This window comes from Callospermophilus lateralis, chromosome 1, assembly GCF_048772815.1.
Source record: "Callospermophilus lateralis isolate mCalLat2 chromosome 1, mCalLat2.hap1, whole genome shotgun sequence".
In the NCBI taxonomy this organism is placed as follows: domain Eukaryota; kingdom Metazoa; phylum Chordata; class Mammalia; order Rodentia; family Sciuridae; genus Callospermophilus; species Callospermophilus lateralis.
In genome coordinates, this window is record NC_135305.1 from 82,963,729 (window position 1) to 82,984,510 (window position 20,782).

Consider the following 20,782-nt stretch of genomic DNA (forward strand, 5'->3'; position numbering starts at 1 on the left):
ATATGGAAAGATCCTCTGATAAGTTTGATACTAAACTGCTAGGCATCAGTTCAATGATGGTACTTGTCAAGGATAAGTTTTGATAGGTCAGGTTACACCTAAGCATCCTGGATTTGGGGCATGTGAATAGATACAGGAATCAACTGAAAGTTGTTGCTAGCCTGAGACTCTTCCCCATTACCTCTTTAGTTTTGCCCAGTAGACCAATGTGCAGTTAGCCTGTCATGTCCATCTCAAGTATTCTCTAATGTACTTTAATTCCAGGTGATGCAAATTGGCCCATCTGTTACGGACTTACCATTTTGTATTAAACAACCAGTGACTTTTTCCAAAAAATCTCCACAATACTACCAGCAGTGACTCACCAGGATTGACAGATGACTTTATGCTCTCCATGTAAATGTATGCTAATTGAGGACAGTTGGTCCCAACATCCACTCATTCTGTACTGACCTTCAAAGCACAGCTTATGAGGTCTTGAGAGCTTCACAAGCAAAATTCTCTTCCCCAATCTACCTACCAAAGAATGTTTTCTTGCTGGCCTCACCCACCTTTAATATTCTCCAAAACGGCAGGAAGGAATGCTCAATAGCCAAGTGTTGGCATTAAGACAATCAAGGATCAAGGTACTTTAAGTTCTGAATGTTGTTAAAAGTGTATATACATGCAGGATTGTTATGAGAAATGTTAATCACTGCAGACAACTATTAAAATCTTTAATTACCTCCTAAATCCTCCCAAGACTTGTAAAAGCTTTCCCAATGTGGCAAGGCACCGTGTCAAGCCTAAAAAGGTGGCAGTTCCCAGTGATGTTTGTTATTAATGATTGTCAGTGGCACCCCATCAAATTGTGGGAATCAATATATTTGGCTGTGTCTTGTGGATTTTCCTTGCTCCTCAATCTCAGGAAAAACAAATGTTTCATGACCTTTCAGTCCTTAAGAGCCTCTTATGGATGTGAAATGTCCAGTTATACCCAAATTTCCTGTTTCCTTGAGTTTAAGCCATAACCATATCTAAGATGCTCCCCACCACTGACCCACACATAAAGCACAAGTTGTCCAATTACAGAAGTGATTTCAATAAAGTTTATGCCTAAGACAAACATGCCACCACCACCTCCACTAAAGTAATTTCCTTCTTCTTAAGACACATCTAGGATTACGAGAAGCTACCCGGTTAATTTCTGAAATATACAAACATATAGAAAATTTGTCGTTATCATGTGCCAGTTCATTTTCCCCATTATATTTCCCTTGACTTTGGTTAGAATTGGTACTGAGGTTGTGTGTTATACCAATTTACTTCAGTTCAAAGTTTAACTTGTTTGTGGTCACTTTTTAAACCTTTGAAATTTTTCCTTAAAAACTGAAGGCTAATATTCAGACAAGCTCATAGTTGATGACAGGATAACTGCAAAGTATTTCAAATGAAGACATGAGAGCTGGTAATATGAGCTAGTCATTAATCTGACTTACCTGTTAGTTACCTTTTATCAAAAGCAAAAGAAATTAATCAGACCAAGTAAACTTTGTATGCCTTTTTCTGGTTTCTTCAATGCATTCAGGTAAAGATGTCCATATTAAGTTCCCATTATGAAATTGACCCACAAAACTACATTTTCCAAAGACCATCACTATTCATTTACAAGCATAGATTTCAATATAACCCTTAGTTGACAAAACACTACAGCATGCCAGGTTTTTGTCTTGGTGCCTTTCACAAGCCAATTTTCACACACCACTTGAGCTGGTTAAAAAGCATGGTTTTAAAACACCAACAATGTTCGACAGAGGAAAACTGTAGCAGTATTCAAACGCTGAATGTATAGTGCATGAAGAACAGCATTTTATTAGGGACAGCCAATAATGTCCACAATGCTTTTCTCATTTGTCTATAATATTCAAAGAAAAATGGCAATATGCATAAATCTGAAAACTGCTTTTAAAAAAATAGGGGATGGAAATCTTGTAGACAACCGAATGTTGAAGAACAAGATTCACACATTTTATGTGTAAACATTACACCAAGTATTTGGATACAAAAGTATTTATTTTTATAAATTTTGTATTTAAAATAGAACTTTATCTGTCTACTCACAAAACCTAATTTAAAACATGATACATTTATCTCTCTAGCTTATTTTGTTATTTTACAAACAACACTCATTTTGTAATTATTTTATCAAGAACCTGTACTAGATATTTGTTTTTATCAGAAAACATTTCCCTTTTATGTTAAAGAGTGCTTCTTAAATGAAGGCACCAACAAGAACTACTTTCAGATGGTACAGTATTTCTTATTTCTTGAAGACTCTGTGGTTGACCACTTCTTCATTAGTTACCTGCAGCAAGACACCTTCCTGCCAAAGGAAAAAAAAAGTATCTGAAGAAGTTTATCATGTTTGTCCAAAGAACCTAAATAACTTCAGTGGTGGTCTTAGGATCAAAGAAGACTCACTGATGCATACAGAATAAGCCCTGAATATCACATTCCTGAAAAGGCAATAAAGCCAGGAAGTCAATCTGAGTAATATAGTCAGCAGTCAACCTACAGCTGTTTAGGATAGGTCATGAGGTAAAAATTACATTTTAACCCAACTATCAGTAATGGGTACATACTAATGTAGACAGACATTTTACTTGTAAGTATGAGGTATTATCTGGAAAAAAATCCATCTATTTTGTCCTACCTTCTGTCAGCCTCATCATCAAAAGTATGTAAAGTTAGAACCATAAACGTCTATTTTATTTAAAAAAATCCTAGGTTCACTCAAAATGCCTGCTCCAAGAAATGTGAATACACAAGGGTGCAACGATGGGAAATCTCATGATTTATTGAACTTGCAGCCTAACTTTTACCTACCATTTTACTACCAACACCACTGAAGGAACCAAGAAAAGCTTTATTAATGATCACTTGGCTTGCCTCAGCTGTTGAAATGAAGCACTTTACAGTCTTTGTGGCAGCAGAATATACTTGTCCATGGTTCATATCAATGCTAAATTCCAGCAGGGAAAAAAATGATATGTTAAGCACCTGAATCTTCATGGAGAGGGAGGGGGTGGGAAAGAAGGAAAAAAAGGGAAAAACAACCAAAATAATTTAAGTAAATGACAGATTGGAAAACAGGGTTTACAAAAATTATTCTCTTTTGAGTTTATATATTGTTAAACTCAATTTGTAGCTATGTTAAACTACATAAGAACCACTATACTGTAAGACCATTGAAGAGTTATTAGTTTATCTTTTAGGGAGGAAAATTAAGAAAGGAAAAGTAAATAAGATCTTACCTAAAGAAGTTTAACTGAAGCTTAGAACTATTTTGCTCTACACCCTCAGCTTTCGTTGGCATCCTTATAAACTACTGTAGTTAAAACTTTGTAGAAAACAGCACAGTTTTTTAAGACTGGCTGAACTTAGTAGCCGTCAAGAGTTCTCTTGTACTAGACCTGTGTCCCTGAAGAGTACCTCGCTGGGGTTATTTCCTTTCCTTGCATTGAAGAAGCAGCATCTAAAAGATCTAAAAAGGTGTTTCTCCTTGCAGAGATATCCCTTAAGTTATCTAGATAATTTAATCCTGATGAATTGCAAACAACACACTTACATCTGACCACAATTTATCTTATACAATATAACAACAGCTTTGAAAGACCTTAATTATACTACCCACTCCTTAACTTATTTAAAATAAAAAGTCTATAATTACACAATTTCCTTTAGAATTATTTTATTAAATCATAAATGTACAACAGCTTCTTAACTCTACACACGCACTTAAATTTTTTAAAGGAAAAACGTTATGTCTTATTACACCATGATCCTGGCTAATAGCTTTTCAAAACTTTGAGAAAAATCTTAAAAAAGGTTTCACATGTCACCTGAAACTTACAAATTTAACATTATCAAAGAAGGAATGCTTCTACACTCTTACAAAGACCACTAGAAAGAAACAACAATTAAAAAGCTAAGAAACTGTCTCAAAGGCATTTTTTTTTTTACAATCCTTCCTCCACAGTAAGGTAATGTTATTAAATAATCCAATCCATTCCCAAAATGGCTCTCTGCATCTGCTCTGGTGTCTTCTGCCATATCACTGCATATTTATGCATGACTGAGATAAGAGTTTCCTTAACATTGTTATTTCGATAACCTGAAGCTGTTCTGTTACCTCTGGGCTCTCATCCTCTCCTATTTATACAGTGAAGCCTGTTTCAACAGAAGTAAAGAGTAAAAAAAAATAGGTTATGAAATTATCCATCTAACCAGATTTTAAGGAAAGATTAACATGATCCTAAAAAGCTTTTTACTCCTGCAGCTAAGTCTCCCAAGACAATAATAATTGTAAAACTCAAAAACTACTTACCCAAGGCAAATAGGATGAAGCTCAGTATCGGCTCCTCCCACCATAACCCCCACTTCCTCCACTTCCTCCAGGACCATAATTTCCTAGAACGGTTTAAAAGAACAAAAAAGAAAGCATTCTGTCATTTCCCATAATCATCCCCAAATCAAGTTTTTACTTTATAAACAACATAACCTTTTATGTTCAGTTAACTTGATTACTTGGGAAATGAAATATCTGGATTCATGAATATTCTAACTTTGTTCTTAGAAACACTATTGATGCTAGTTTTACAAGAGGCTCCCCCCATCACCATTTGCTATTAATTAAGGGATTTTAGAAGAATATATCAACCAAGAGGCTGAAGAATCCTTTCCTACTAAAACCTTTCTCAAGCCAAGTATCAGCTTGAATAAAGGCACTCATTTATACAGATTCATATCATGTTCTATGTACAACAATTTGACTTGGCTATCTCCTTAAATAAAGGGCCCCACCTAATATCTACTTTGCTAAGCCGTAAATATCTTATACAGTAAGAGCATTCCACCTTGCCACACCAATCTCTAATCTGACATTAAAATCATTGTCAGAGTCTTTGCAGATTTTATTTCGGTGACACCACATATGGGAGCATTACCTCATACTTATTTCCCCTTATAAATTATGAAGGACTAACCCTATAATCACTAAATTCTTAAGAACCTCAATTTGTCTTTGTATATTACCTCCACCATATGGTCCCCCCATGTTCCTGCTACCACCAAAGTTTCCACTCTTCATTGGACCATAGTTAGAAGGTTGCTGGTTATAATTTCCAAAATCATTATAACTTCCACTTCCATAATTTCCTATAATAGAAATGAAGTATCAGTATAACAGACCTCAGAATATACCCAAACATCAAACCAAGGACAGAACCAAGTATTTAGGACACTCCCACAAAAATAGAGGGTTCTAATCTAAAATTTTAAAGGCACTTAGTGATGGTCAAACAAGCAAAAATCGTCAAATAAGATTAATTCAAACCCAAATTCCCAGATAAACGTTTCAGGGATGGGAGGTGCTACGGATGTAGCTTGGCAGCAGTGTTTTGCCCATCATGCCCAAAGCCCCACATTTCATCTCCAGCACCCACCTCCCCACACAGCCCCCAACAAAAAAAAAAACTCAGGAAAGTTAAGATGAAATTACCTCCTCCATAGTTGTCATAACCACCTCCATAGCCCCCACCCTGATTTCCATATCCAGGTCCTCCACCACCATAGCCTCCTCTTCCTCCTCCATAACCAGGGCTACCTCCAAAATTGCCACCTAGTATAAAATAAACCTTTAATTACTCATGTTTTCTATGCCACTTCATCATATTGAACCCATTTACAATTTCTCAAAGCGCACACTTTTATGAAATGGAATGTTTGTATACAGTAATCTCTTCTAGAATAACCTTATAAACAGAAACACCTATCTTGTCCTGGGAAACATTTTAGAAGAATGTATCAACCAATGTATCACCACTCCAGAACTAAAGATATTGTATTAAGGGTCCCTTTTTTGATGGCTTCTTGAAATATTGCATGTATTTTGGGTCAAGATTATGGGTGCAGCCACTGGCACAGTTACTATAAAGAGCCACACCCATTCAACTTGCCCCAAAGATATAAACTTCCCAATTCATGTTTCTGTGAACTGCAAAAACTTTCTTATACAACTGTTAACTATCTTCTCATGACTAGAAATAAACTGATAAGCTTTCTTATAGTTTAAAACTTCTCAAAGCCTGGTACACTAAGCCTCACATTGCTTGCAGAAAGAACAAGAACTCTGCTTTGTCCAATAAAAATTTGAGTTCTGAAGCAAGGTTTTTACAGTGATAATACAGGAGTTATTTAGTCATGCCCAATAAGGAGCAAAATCAAGTCTATTAGTAACTCATGGTTTTAAAGGTCTCTCATATTAGTAAAGTCTGTCTGGAAGTGTCAACCTTTTCTGTATTTTAACCAAAGAAATACTAAAGTTCTCTTAGGACATCCATCATCTAGTTGAGGACTAAGACAATCCAACTGCTCTTAGATGTGGGTCCTCCTTATATCCTAATCTCAGGTAAGTCTAGTATCCTACATGTTTGCAGAAAAGCAAAAATACAAAATACCACATCTAGCTCCAATTCTTTTTTCAAGAAATGAAATTCATGACATTATCCATCTATGATTTTGCACTTTATGTCAATAACTCCAAGAATGTACTAAATTATAATGACTAAGACACAACTTATTTTACAAAAGCCTAAGTCCTTTGAAATATAAAACACCAAACATACAATGTGATTTGTTACCACATAAATCAACATGTATAAGAAACTGACCTCCAGGTCCTCCTCCATATCCATTATAGCCATCCCCAAATCCACGTCCACTTCCATAGCCATCTGTCAGGAATTTAAAAAAAAAAATGATTTTAAGCTGGTTAATTCTATTCATCTTAAATATTCTTTCCCCACTTTCTTGAAATAACCTGGAACAATAATGAAACACAGTAGTGTAACTGGTTGATCTGTAAAAATTCATACACCGAAGTGCATAATTAACAATTTATTATGCACAGTAACTAACCTTTACACTTAGACTTAAGCAGTAAATTAAGATTCTATTCATTAATACAATGGAAGGAGTCAGCGCTTTTTTGAAACCTCAGTACAGAAATTCTGGTAATAATTACACTTGAAGCATATAGCTTGCGTGACATTACCAATATTAAACACTGTTAAAGTCACTAACAATTCCTGTGTGTAAACTTACTATTTAGGGGTACTTGTTGTTTAAGGCTCTTGCAACATCAACTGTTTAAAAACTGAAGGTGGCCAGAAAACCTATGTGACATCCTGAATGCAGTTATCAAAAAAAAAAACAACAACTACCTACTACTTCTTTCTTAACCAAATTAGGATCCTGCCAGGACACACTGATCTAAAAAAATCTTTGGGACAAATTTTTAACTTAGGTTGTAGTTCTTACCAAACCTAATCATACTTTTTTCTGAAATCAAGCATATTTTACCCTTCAAACTTTCTTAACTTGGAACTTACCAGATCCTCCTCTAAAGTTACTTCCTGGTCCTGGTCCAAAATTTCCACCACCACCACGGGAGTCCCCAAAACCAAAGTTGCCTACAATAGAACCTCTGATTAATAGCAAGCCCTCAACTAAATAAAAAGGGAAAGGGGGGGGATTGGATAAAAATGTTACCTCCTCTTCCACTCCTGGAACTTTGGACTTCTTGCATTTCTTGTCTAGACAAAGCCTTTCTTACTTCTGCATTATGACCATTGATGGTGTGGTATTTTTGCACTGGAATAAATGATTCAGACTCCATTAAATGATCACACTTTAATAGTGAATAACTTTAAAGTTACCTAATATATGTGTTCACATACCCCAAATCTAGACCACACACCTAGTGCTTATAGACACTTACACACAATTTTGTCCACAGGATCATGGTCATCAAAAGTAACGAAACCAAAGCCTCTTTTCTTTCCAGACTGCCTATCGGTAATTATCTCAATGGTGTCAATTTTCCCATATTCTTCAAAGTAATCTCTAAGGTGGTGTTCCTCGGTATCTTCTTTAATTCCACCAACAAACAGCTTCTTCACAGTCACATGAGCTCCTGGTTTTCCAGATTCCTACAATAGTGGGGGAGAAAAGTTATCTTGACAGAAGAAACCAGACATGATCAAAAGTACACCATTTGGGAGCTGTTAGTTCAGCTCAGTGGTAGAGCACTTGCCTAGCATGTGTGAGGCACTGGGTTTGATCCTCAGCACCACATATAAATAAAAATAAAGGTCCGTCAATAAATGAAAATTTTTTAAGTATACCGTCTTTGTATCTTACAATTCAACTTTTGAAAAATAAGCAGGGAGGGATGTCTATACATTTAACTCAGTTTTAGTAAAGTCATTCAATTAGTAATTTTTTTAAAAATTATATTCTGATCAATAGGAATTTTTTTCCAAGTTATTGCAGAAGTTACATTAACTTACCTCTCTTGCTACAGCTCGTTTTGGCTCAACCACTCTCCCATCAATTGAATGAGGTCTTGCAGCCATGGCAGCATCAACCTCAGCCATGGATGAGAAAGTTACAAAACCAAATCCTCTTGATCTTTTGCTTGCAGGATCCCTCATAACCTTTAAGACCAAAAGAAAACTTTAGCATTTATAACTAGCAACAAATTAGAACTTTTACTGTGAATACTGTGTTGAATACTTTCTGCATGAGTCACATTTTAATCACAATTCCAAGAGATAAAGGGCTAGTGTCTGCAGCCAACTTTCCACAGTTAACCTACCACACAATCTGTAAGTTTTCCCCATTGCTCGTAGTAGTTTCTTAAACTTTCTTCTGTGGTTTCAAAACTTAAGCCACCAATAAAGAGTTTACGGAACTGTTCCTTTTCTCTCTGCAAAGGAAAACACCATTTCAATTTTTATTTACATTTTCTCTTTGTATGCAGGAAATTAAATTCTTAAATATGAGGTGACCTGCTGGCAGAGTACCTTTTTCCTCTCCAAAGGAACAGTTTCTAAAGTTTTCTGGGGGGGGAAAAAAAAAACTTACATCAAATTTAAACCATATGTTAAACTGCATATTAGTGTGTTACACCAAAAAAGTTTCAGCTGAATTATACAAGTTTCAATATCACCAAAGCTTGCTTTAAATATACTTCACATTAAATTATCTTAACCTAATTAAATATCATGTAAATTTTTACAACTTTCTGAGGAGAAACAATCTATTCCATGGTCACTGGAGAGTTATTAACAAATTCTTAAAATTTTCATTCGATTCTATATCCTAAAACTACAGTTCACTTTACTCAACCTGGAATTTTTCATATAAAGCCAAAGCTTACCAAGTTATTTCAGGATTCATTAGCCAAGAAGCAACATTCCCTTAACTGCTCCCTCTAGTGGTAACTACAAGTATCTCAACCTAATGAAACCACTGAAGCAAGTTTCCATGTAACTTTAAGATTAGAAAAAAATTAATATTCAAAATGTGCATAATATTAACCTTAACTTTAACCTCTCATAATCAGGCAAGTTGTTTTGACCAATACCATTTTTAAAAATGTCTTAAAAGTTTAAAATGCTGGTTTCTTGGCGGGCACTCCATTAATTTGGTTACTTGACAGTACAATGTCAGCAAATAAACAAAAAAAATACATTAATAGATATATTTCAAAAATTATAAAGTTTCATATTATAACACCATCACTTACTTGCTCAATTAAAGTAGTTCAGGCTCACCGAACTTAGCATCCATCTGACTAACCACAAGTCTTAAACAGTCAAAAACATAATACTGGGCTGAAATCTTTTAGTACCCTCAAACCAGCAAAAAATATACTGGATATACAATCCTTAATTCTGGGTAATTACTAAGAGTGACTACTAAAACTGGGCTTATGCAAGATACATTAAAAGGTCAAATATGAGTACAAAAATAATCTTCCTACTAAAGCAGCACTACTGCTCTCCACACCATTCTACGGAGGTTCTGGCTCCATGCAGTATCCCATCTGCACATATAATGATTAAAGGTTCATTTAGACTTTTTTTCTCTGCTTAGTTTTGAGGATTCTGAAATTTTAAACATAACAAGTTATCAAACTAGTTCTCTTAAAATTTTCAGTTTCAAAACAATGGCTATTCAGCAAGACAGTTTCCACCTAACTGCATTTACTGTTAGGTGTTGTAGTTAGATCACTAAATCCATAAAGTGTATCTACAATTCTTACGTATCACTACAAAAAGCAAAAACTCATTACTTACCTCAGTTTTTTCCAAACTTACCCGAAGTCGACTATCGATTATAAACAAAATTACTTTATAAATGTACTTAAGGGTCAAAGAAAATAATCAGGAAGACCCCCTTTGCTTGAAACTTATGCTTATCAATGTAATGATCAACCATGATTGCAAACAAATGAGAAAAGCAAGTGACAAAGTTCAAACACACAGTGGTCCATGCTTAAAACAGTAATTTACATTGCAATACACGCATTATGAAGGACCGAGCCATGTTGTAATCTTAGTACCAACTAGAATAAAACACGTTTTTGCTCCACTTTCTTCATAACTTCTGGCATATGTTGTAAGTAAGCACCGGTAGTTTTATCCAGTTAGGTTCAAGCTTCCCAGTAAAAATATTTAAAATACAAATAAATTCCATCATTCAAGCAGAGCACTTCAGGGCAGTAAAAGGACTCTAAATGAATACCCCTCCCCCTCAATGACCCTGCTCGTTGCTACACTCTCGGTACAGAGGGCTCCAATTTTTTTTTTCACTTCGAATTTGCTACAATTCGACTGCTCTTAATAAACGCATACCCAGATAAAACCATTCGTCTTAAAACATCAAGGCCTGGAAAAGTGGTTTCTTTGTAAAAAGCTCGCGGAAACAGCGCCCAACGCCCTAGGTGGAGATACCTTCTCTGAGCCCGCGCCAACAAGCCCTGCGGAACCCCCCCCCTTCTGTGTGGCTTCTGAACGCAATGGCGCCATTTCATCGAGGGGAAGGCAGAGCGCATTAAACGAGGTGCGCAGGACGCTGAAGATCCAAGCTCAAAAAGCACTCTAAATCCACCTCGAAACGATATGAAAACAGCCCGTGAAGAAAGAAAAATAGTTAACTACCTCTATGCTTTGATAAAAGAATTAAACTAGTAGAATTCACGGAGTTATAAGAAGATCACAGCGAAGAAGGAAAGACAGGAAAATGGCGGCCGCCAAATCCGGTTCCCGGGAGAGGGGGGGAGGGGAAGCTCCGCAGACTCGCTCACGAGGGCCCGATGCCCGCCGAAACGCTCAAACGCGTAGTAGCCCGGGTCCCCAAATCAGCGGGCCTTAAAAAAAGAGTGCTATTTCCCACTTGCGCTCCCAGCTTCCACTAAAAAAGGGCCGCGGCCGCCATGTGGAAGTTCCCCATCCCCCACCCCAGTACAGGGAAATGGCGCCGGGAGGCTGAGGGTGGGGAAGGTGTTTGTAAGGATCAGGCCTCCGCTATCAACCCCTCTTGAAAACACCAAAAGGCCAAGCGCTACTGAAGCGGCCCGGTTTCCTGCCACTCTCCCATGGAGGCGGCGTGCCGACTTTCATGGCGCCAACGGCCTCGCCATGCCCTTTCCAATAACTCATTGATTTCAAACCCGTTACCTCCATCGCGGACTCAGTCGCTTCAGCCCGATTTCCCGCAGCCGAGCGAGATGAGAGAGATCTCCGCGGACGAACACGAACCGGACTCGTCCTGGCGCTGTAGTGAGAACTGCCGCTGCTCGAGAAACAACACCGCTAAGAGCACCTCCACTCGGGACCCGGCGCTGCTGCTACTGCCGCTAGAGCCGCTGCCGCCGCTTTTCTAGAACCTTCCCCCCGACTAACGCGTCCTCCCCTACGTCAGGCCGTTACGTAAACGCCCTAACCGCCGCCAATGGCGGGAATGCGCTACGCCCTCCTTACACCGAGTGCGTGCTCCTCCCCCCAACTCTGCGGATAGCAATAATGCTTTACGTCACTTGCGTAAATTGATTCAGTGAATTGCGGAAGGCTCGAGTCCTTAGTGTTAATCCTCTCGGAACTAAGTCCAGCCCCCGCCTTAGCGCAGGGCAGGTGAGAAACGGTCGCGCAGTTTGAAATTAACGCTGTCGGGAGGAGCTTAATCGGCCGCTCAGGTCCGGCCCCCTGATCCCACGCGTTCCCCTAGCAGCTACACCTTTGATAATCTTATCCCCCTTGGTTCTCCCGCCCAAAACCCTTTAGCAAACCTTCGTTTTCCCTCCCCCAGCATATGGTAACTGACTCGGCCCCTTCCGGAAACACCCGAGGAGACGTCTAGTCAACAATTTACACTGTTCATGGTGCACCAACCGAACCCTGGCCAATGCCTTTGGGGCTGACCACTCGGATTCAGGAGAGTCTTTTCCAGAGGGGGGATCCGAGAGCGACACTAGTCCTTAGCTCTCTATTCCCCCCTCTGCATTGGAGGCACCCTCTCTGAGGGGTGAGGAAGTAGGCGGAGTCCGGTTTTGGCGGCACCCGCCGCTACTGCGACACAGAAAAGCCAACGAAAAAACTCTGGTCTCAGTCCTCGCCCCTCCCTACCCATCCTCTTGGGGACCCCCGCCCCCCCCAGGCCCCAGCCGCGGACTGTAAGTGCCGCGGTTGCCGGTGCCGCGGTCTTTTTCTTTCTCCCTTCCCCCCCTTGCATTGACCCGGGATTCCAGGCGGGCGCGGCGCCCCCCCCCCCCGTCTGAGCGCTCGGCCCCGCCCCTCGCGGCCGCTCAGCGTGGGCGGCGTCACACCCCCCCCCTCGCGCGCTTGGTGCCCCTGCCCCTCCCCCGTCTGATGTGACTCGAGCTTGAGGCGCGCAGGGCTGGAGACGCTGCAGATCCGCGACCTGGAGCATCGGAGGTGGTGATGTCGGTGGCTTGCTTTCTCTTCCCCCAATTCGGTGGTAGTGCTTAAGATAACCCATGCGCGCCGGGGACCCTCATTTCCCCGCTTCCCGACCCTCCCCGCTATACTCCGTGTCCGGAGCTACGGGAAGGAGCGGAGGGGCGAGCGGAGGCCCTGCAGATGGTCTGGCGCTGCACAGGCCGTTAGTTGGGGGGGGACGACTGTGCTCTCGAGAGGGTAGAAACCTGTGGTGCCAGCCGCCTTATTTCTAGACAAAGCGCATGTCCTCCCCTCCCCCGTCTCCGATCAGGAAGAGGGGCCTCCCGCCTCGCTGCGCTGCTAGCGGAGTTGGGCCTCCTGGGAAGGCGGTGCATTTTCCTGCAGCTTCGAGGCCTGGCGCGCGTGTTCCCTGTCCCGAGGCCGCGGCGTCAGCTCCGTTACGTGGCCGCCGCCCGAGGGGGTGGCGCGGGCCCTGTGGCGCAGTGCCCTTGAGCCCCCGCGCCGCGGCCTTTGTTTCTCCCCGCGGATCCGCTGACCACGAGGCTCGCGCTCCCGGGTGGGGGTGGGTGCCTGGTCTTTAGGCCTCCAGTCGAGGGATTAAGCTGCGAAAGACCCGGGGCTTAGGGAAGAGAATATATAGGGGTGAGTGTCTAGTGTCACGAAATGGGTTGGGGCATGTGTTTTTCCTTTCCTTTCAACTCCCAGTTGAAAAGAGGGAGGTTTTCAGAATAGAAATCACCTGGAGTTATGTATGTAGGAGACTGTTAAAGAGATTTGAGAAAAGATTCATGGTAGTTGACCCTTGTGAATTTAGTAATCATGCCTGGTTTTGAACCAAAACGTTTGTTCTTTTTTAGGGGAAAAAAAATTGAATTTATTGTAAATGGGACCTAGTTGGGAAAGTATTTCTCCATTTTTCTCTAGGTAAAGCTACTTAAGATACCAGTTTTAACTGTTGTGCATTTTTCTAGTGTAGCTCTTCAAGTCTGCAATTTTAAAAAATGGCCTCCAATAAGACTACATTGGTAAGTTAATTAAAACCTAAGATATTTAAGGATCTAGTTCTAATTTTTTTCTCTAAAAATTATAACTTGCATCTCTGTGGTTGAGAAGTTTATGTACACACGCTTTTCCCAGTTCTCCCCAGTAGTCCAATAGGGGAGAACTGAGAACAAAAACGAATTTGTTAACATTGTCTCCTTTGAATGTAAGTGTCATATAGAACACCTATAAGATGTAAATTGAGCAACGAATATACTTCTGGTAATTTAGGAATAATGTTTGAATTATATTCACAGAATTGAAATTTTGGGAGTTAATGAGTTAAAAAAACTGATCGAAAACAGGAGTTTTGCTGAGTGTTTTTATTTTGAAATAAAACTAATTAAAGAATGTTACATGCTTTTTTGTGTTTCATAACAGGCTGTGCAAAAGTGTAAGAACATGTCTATTTAGATGTGTTAATTATGACACATTGCATTAATAATAATCATAAGCATACAAAGGTGAGTTAACATTTTAAGTAAAACAAAACATCTGGTTTTAATCTGTATATTCTCCCCTTGGGTTTCACACTGAAAAGGCAAGTTTGTGATTTTTAATTTGTGCCTCAACCAGATGTACATGACGTCAGATACTCTGGAAAATAGATTGAAAGATGTTATATGAAGCCTGTGATAGACTCTCATAAAAAGCACAATCTTTGCCTCTTAATTCCATAGTCTGTAAGCCAAATGTAGGTGATCAAATAGGCTTTTTATTCACCTGTACCCTTCCGTTATTGGATGGGAAAGGCATGAACTGTCAGTGAGGCTTTGAGGATGTATATGGAGAACAGAAAATCAATATACTGAGCAGGGCACAGTGGTGCACACCTATAATCCCAGCAACTAGGGAAGCTGAGGCAGGAGAATTGCAAGTTCAAAGCCAGCCTCAGCAGATTAGCAAGATCAATACACTGATGTTCATTAAGGTGAAGTTTTTTTGCACAGTTTATTAGCCTTTGGTGTTTGTATTTATTGGTATTTTCTGGGTTTTTTTTTTTTTTTTTTTTTTTTTTTTTTTTTTTGGACCAGATGAACCACTTAAGTTTTTAATCAATTTTGCCCCATTATCCCAGATGAAAAACACTTAAAAATACAAATTGAATGCTGGGCATGGTAGTGCATGCCTGTAATCCCAATGGCTTGGGAGGCTGAGGCAGGAAGATCACAGAAATCAGTGTATTCTAGGAGAGTCGAAACATCTAGGAGAAAGAGGTTCAAAACCTGCCCCAGCATCTTAGCAAGGCATTAAGCAATTCAGTGTCTTTAAATAAAATACAAAAGGGGGCTGAGGATGTGACTCGGTGGTTAAGCACACCTGGGTTCAATCCTCAGTATACTCCCCCCAGCCAATAAATGAATAAATAAAACTAGAGCAATGAATATTAACAAATTTTAATGCACCAGTATTGATCTAATTTTTTTCATTTTAAAATAATTTCATTAGTGTTGTGGGAACTCTGTGTGTGTGTGTGTTTTTTAATAGCAGGAATGTATTTTGGCTCCAAAACCTACCCCATGCTTGGAAAAGACTGCTGGCTTAAGCCAACATATATTTTAAAAGAAAAAAAAAAATGGAACACTGTAGATTGTTGTGCTAGTAATAAATAAAGCATTTTGCCTGCTGGAGCTTTTTCTTTGTTTGTTTGATCCTGGTTTCCTTTTTGTCTTCTATTTTTTTATATATGTTCTTTATTAGCCTTCTTCCTTCATGGAGTAGCTGTTTTTTTCTTTTGTTGTTCTTCAGTTAGGATCAATATCAAAGAAACTTTTTGCTGCAGTTCTTTGATTATTAAAAATCATTACAGAGGACTGGAGTTGTATGTAGCTCAGTGGTTGAAAGCTTGCCTTGCATGCGTGAGGCGCTGAGTTCGATCCATGGCACCACATTAAAAAACAAATAAAATAATAAATAAAATAAAATAAAGATATTGTGTCCATTTACAGCTTTAAAAAAATTTTAAGTCATTTAAGGTCTGACTTGGAAATAGAAACCTGTAAAATCAGATGTTTGATTCCAGAGAATTTGTTTCTTAGGTATATATGTATATACCCTTATGCTTATAGCATATTGTTTTACAGTCTTGAGCATTGCTATTTACTTTTTTCTGCTTGCATGCTTTACTTGTGGGATGGCTTTAATGACTGGGTAATTCAGTAGTTCTGATTTGGGGGTTTTTAGTAGCATTTCTTGTAAGAAAAAAATATCAAATACATTGTGTGAGGCAATTAACTGATTAAATTTTAACTCCTATTTCTCTTAAATAAGATAATGCAAAAAAAGGACAGAAAGAAGAAACATGCACATCTCTGTTTAAAGTGAATTTGGTTGGCTCCCAATGTAAAATTCTTTCTTTTCAGAAACCAGGAAGGAGTTCACATTAGAGAATTAAAGTGAAAAGCATTTTGGCCTGTAAAAGTGACATTGATGTGTTTGTCCCAAAGGGTCAAGAAAATCAGTTCATTTTTTTTATATTTTGAGATTTTAACATTGGTTTGAATTGGGAAAGGCATTGTGACTTAAGGCCACCAGAGGTTCTAATGTTTCTTTATTTCTCTTTTAGCAAAAAATGGGAAAGAAACAGAATGGAAAGAGTAAAAAAGTTGAAGAGGCAGAGCCTGAAGAATTTGTGGTAGAAAAGGTCCTAGACCGACGTGTAGTAAATGGAAAGGTGGAATACTTTCTGAAGTGGAAAGGATTTACAGAGTAAGAAACTTCTCTGCATTTTTTTTAATAACCTTTAATTATGGTCCTAAAAATTTGGTTTTTGGCCTTAATGTAGTTAGGAAGATATTTTTAAAACTTAGTTTGCTAGTTGTAATAAAGACTAGATTTAGCTTTTGGTTTGCCTATTCCTGGTATATACCATTTCCAAATAGTCTGAGCACCTACCAGAAATTGAAAACATTGTTTCACAGTTGAGAATTCCTCAGAGTCATTGTTTTAACATTTTAAAACAACATTACTATATACCTTGGGGTGGGAATTGGGAGTTTGTGTTTTTAAAAAGACCCAGTCAAGTTCTTAATTGTGAAACTTGGAATAATGTTTGCTTCAATTCTATTGGAGTCAGGTTCAATTAATTTTGGAGTAAAATGGCAGATTGCCTACTTAGGACAGTAGAGTCAGTCACAAAAGAATCTAGACACAATCTCTCAAAAGCATGCAGAGGATAAGGGAGGGAATAATTAGTAACTGTAGTACAGAGAACTATTTTCCAGTAATCTATAAATAGATGCAGATGATGAACCATGTTTGATTGAATCTACATTTTTGTTTTGCTTTACTGAGCACAGTGCTGACAATACTTGGGAACCTGAAGAAAATTTAGATTGTCCAGAGTTAATTGAAGCATTTCTTAATTCTCAAAAAGCTGGTAAAGAAAAAGATGGTACCAAAAGAAAATCTTTATCTGACAGCGAATCTGATGATAGCAAGTCAAAGAAGAAAAGAGATGCTGTAAGTATAAAACATTACCCACTATGCTGGCTCTTCATAAAAGACAAGGTTTTTTTTGTTTTGTTTTTCTCCTAATCAAGTAATTTCAAAATACCATTAAGAAGCCTTTTATAGGGCTGGGGATACAGCTCAGTTGGTAGAGTGCTTGCCTCACATGCACAAGGCCCTGGGTTCAATCCCCAACACACACACAAAAAAAAGTCTTTTATAAACAATGTTAAGACTGATGCCTTTGCATTACAGTGAAGGCAATTCAGATAGCATATCCTCATTATAGTCCATTAGTGGTATTGACCACAAGAAAGTACTTTTCATATGATCTGTGGTACAAACAATACTTTGGTTTCAAAGTATATGATCTTTGATAACAATAATAGCTTTATAACTTTTGGCATAAATTGAGATATTTGGTTCATTCACTACATAAATTCTTTGATCCAGTCTTTGTTTCATTAGTGTCTCGCATTGGGCAAATCTGATAACTTCTACCCTTGACTTAAGAACAGATTATACTTGTCTTACCAACTGGCCTAGCATGGCAATTTGGAGAAGTGTTTTGGTGATGAGTTAGTTTCTAGGCTTAGGCACTAAGTATTCAATACAATATAAATTGGTAAAGGATTATAGATTTGAAATTTGATGATTTGAACATTAAATCTTTTCAGCATCTGGCTTAAGGAATGCAGACAGCTCTACTGTTGCATTTTATTGCTGGGATATGTTGTTTAGGTGGAGGTATGTGAAAATAGTCCACACTCTGGTACATGAAAAGGAAACTTAGCAGAACCTCTTCTCCAGAAGCTTTAGAGATTCCCAAGGATCCTCAGACCACTCATTGAAGAACCACTTCTAAGGTTTTTCCTATTTGCCTAATTCACACTGATTACAATATTAAGTTTATAAAGTATTTAAAAATATTTATTGTCATTTCTGGAACTAAAAGGATTAGTTTTACTGTAATCTGCACAATTCTGCCCTTGATATCTGTGAATGAACAAAGTTGTCTGAGTTTGGTTTTGTTTTGTTTTTTGGTTGTTTTTTTTTTTTTTTTTTTTTTTTTTTTTTTGCTTTGTTTTTTGTTGTTGTTGTTTTTGTACTGGGGATTGAACCCCAGGGGTGCTTTAGCACTAAGCCACATCCTTGGCCCTTTTTTTGAGACAAGACTCTTGCAAGGTTGCTTATTAGGGTCTCTAAATTGCTGGTGCTGGCTTGAATATGTGACCTTTCTACATCAGTCTCTGGGGTTGCTGGTATTATAAGCATGTGCCACCACATACCCAGCCAGTTGTCTGCTTTTGGTTCAGTTTTTTTGTTTGTTTGTTTAAGCCTTCTACCTAAGAAATAAGACATGCACAACATGTCTTAGTACCATGGCTCTTACTTCAGTTGTTTCTATTTCACTATTAGAAGATTTTGTTGTAAAAGATATATTTCATGAAGAAAAACTAGAAGTTATTTGCTATGAAAAAAGTAATCACCTGACTTCTTTTAAATAGGCTGACAAACCAAGAGGCTTTGCCAGAGGTCTTGATCCTGAACGAATAATTGGTGCCACAGACAGCAGTGGAGAATTGATGTTTCTTATGAAATGGTAAGTGATTGATTGATACTTGGTTGATTTTGTATTTTTGGTGACCTAGGAATTGAACCTAGGGCTTCTTGTGTGCTGGGCAAATGCTCTACCACTGAGCTACATCCTCAGCCTCATTGGCAGATTTTTCCCAAAAAAAAAAATTTTTTTCAAGCCATATCTTAGAAAGATTTTATAGTTTCATTTATAAAACACTGAAGAATTATCTACTGGAGAATTATTAAGAGAAGGTCGGCAAATCTGTGATCTCTTTTGGAAAATGAAGTTTATTGAAACATAACCACAGCTACTACATAATCCTCCTGAAACACTTAAATACTGTTTAATTGAATTATTTCCTGAGTAGTTTTCAGTTGACATAAGCAATTCAACTTGAATTTTTTTTCCTTATAACAGGAAAGATTCAGATGAGGCAGACTTGGTGCTGGCAAAAGAAGCAAATATGAAGTGTCCTCAAATTGTAATTGCTTTTTATGAAGAGAGACTAACTTGGCATTCTTGTCCTGAAGATGAAGCTCAATAACTATTTGCATTGTTTTTTATATATATTTATATATATATATAAAATCTGGGTCTTGGTTTTTGATTTACTAGTGTGAAAAAATAACTACATTCTAATGAAAATCAAGTTTGATATGTTGGTTTTGAAAGTAGTATTAGGGAGTTGTTGGGTTTTATTTTTTTGTTTTGCTTCAGTAGCACTGGTTACTTTGAACAAATAAAAGCTTTCTGTAGTCGCTTCCTTTATCAGAAAAGAGCATTTGATATGATGATATGTTTCCTCTGCTTTTCTAAAAGTTGGGGAAATTTCTGTAGTCATTACTCAGAACTTGTTTTTAACTCATATGCCTAAGGACCATTCTGGGGGTTTTGTTTATTTGTTTGTGTGTGTGTGTGTGTGTGCATGTGTACATAAAATACTTACATAATGGTTTTGATTTTTTAAACATTCACCAACACAAAAACAATGGGTATAAACCCAAGTTCCTGAGATGCCATCATCCTCTGCAACCTAAGAAATGTCACTTCAAGTTAAATTGAAATTTTCCCTAAACTTAACCTTTCAGATTAAATAAGTGATTCTGTAGTTAATTGGACACTTTAAATTAGATGATTAAAAGCACATTAAATTTACATCTGTCGTCACATAAATGCAACAGTTTTATTTGCAAAATTCCTGAAAGGAAAAATACTATCACTATGCCACTTCTGCACCCAGGCAAGTAAACTAATCCTAGTTTGTCTTAAAATTATTGAAGAAAGAAGTGGGCATGTTAAGAGTTCTTCTAGTTAGCCATTCCTTTTTTAAAAGTTGAAATATGCATACTAAAAGGTCATAATTCATGGAATGTCTTTAAGATTTGGCTCATGGAAACCTGATCAGATGGCTAAAGATGTTGGCAATTTATAACCTGCTCACATAAATTGGTGAGGGAATTTTTACAGTCTAAACTATTGACCTGCATGTGTTTTCTTCACCCCAGTTCATCCTTAACATGTAGGCTCAGTCGTTTCAGTATTTGGATTACTGGTTCAACACAAGCCAGGAAAATAACTTTGTAGTAATCAGAATGTTACCCAACTGTATATTGTTTACTTTATTGTAAATACTGGTGAACAATGGTCAATAAATAGTTTTATATTCCTTTATGTGATGAGACTTTCTTTACCTGATTTCCTTTATAATAGGGGTAGAAACTCCCATGCAGTTACTAACTTACCTTTATAAATTGGGTGATACCTCTGAGGCTTTAGAGTATATATTTTAGATCCTTTCTTACCAATTGGTAACTCTGTTAAATTTTATTGTGGGTATTTATTGTGTTTTGGGTGTTATATTAGTTTTCTGTTGGTTCTGTAACACATTTATCACATTATTTAA

The 20,782-nt window shown here is 38.0% G+C and overlaps 2 protein-coding genes across 13 annotated transcripts; one reads left to right on the top strand and one right to left on the bottom strand.

Annotated features, from left to right (window-relative positions):
• Nucleotides 1-2,033: 2,033 nt before the first annotated feature.
• On the bottom strand, nucleotides 2,034-11,783 carry Hnrnpa2b1 (heterogeneous nuclear ribonucleoprotein A2/B1). 5 transcript variants are annotated; one of them, XR_013088903.1, is made up of 13 exons: nucleotides 11,568-11,783; nucleotides 8,907-8,942; nucleotides 8,699-8,809; nucleotides 8,391-8,537; nucleotides 7,820-8,030; nucleotides 7,591-7,692; nucleotides 7,431-7,511; nucleotides 6,711-6,773; nucleotides 5,540-5,659; nucleotides 5,074-5,196; nucleotides 4,367-4,449; nucleotides 2,929-3,001; nucleotides 2,034-2,362 (listed from the first exon to the last, which is right to left on the bottom strand). XR_013088903.1 is itself a non-coding variant. In XM_076835614.1 (12 exons), exons 1-11 carry the CDS (start codon nucleotides 11,571-11,573, stop codon nucleotides 4,388-4,390), a joined length of 1,062 nt encoding a protein of 353 aa, XP_076691729.1. In that variant the 5' UTR covers nucleotides 11,574-11,783; the 3' UTR covers nucleotides 2,034-2,362; nucleotides 4,367-4,387. The 5 variants fall into 5 exon arrangements, 3 of the variants coding, with proteins under 3 accessions (XP_076691729.1, XP_076691714.1, XP_076691737.1); XR_013088902.1 differs by having other exon boundaries at nucleotides 2,866-3,001; XM_076835614.1 differs by lacking the exon at nucleotides 2,929-3,001.
• A 952-nt stretch (nucleotides 11,784-12,735) lies between these two features.
• On the top strand, nucleotides 12,736-20,550 carry Cbx3 (chromobox 3). Of its 8 annotated transcripts, none has more exons than XM_076835528.2 (6): nucleotides 12,736-12,821; nucleotides 13,778-13,831; nucleotides 16,414-16,556; nucleotides 17,147-17,309; nucleotides 18,806-18,900; nucleotides 19,297-20,550. In XM_076835528.2, exons 2-6 carry the CDS (start codon nucleotides 13,808-13,810, stop codon nucleotides 19,421-19,423), a joined length of 552 nt encoding a protein of 183 aa, XP_076691643.1. In that variant the 5' UTR covers nucleotides 12,736-12,821; nucleotides 13,778-13,807; the 3' UTR covers nucleotides 19,424-20,550. The 8 variants fall into 8 exon arrangements, with proteins under 8 accessions (XP_076691643.1, XP_076691632.1, XP_076691663.1 ...); XM_076835517.2 differs by having other exon boundaries at nucleotides 12,743-12,829; XM_076835548.2 differs by having other exon boundaries at nucleotides 12,745-12,821; nucleotides 13,783-13,831.
• Nucleotides 20,551-20,782: the final 232 nt, after the last annotated feature.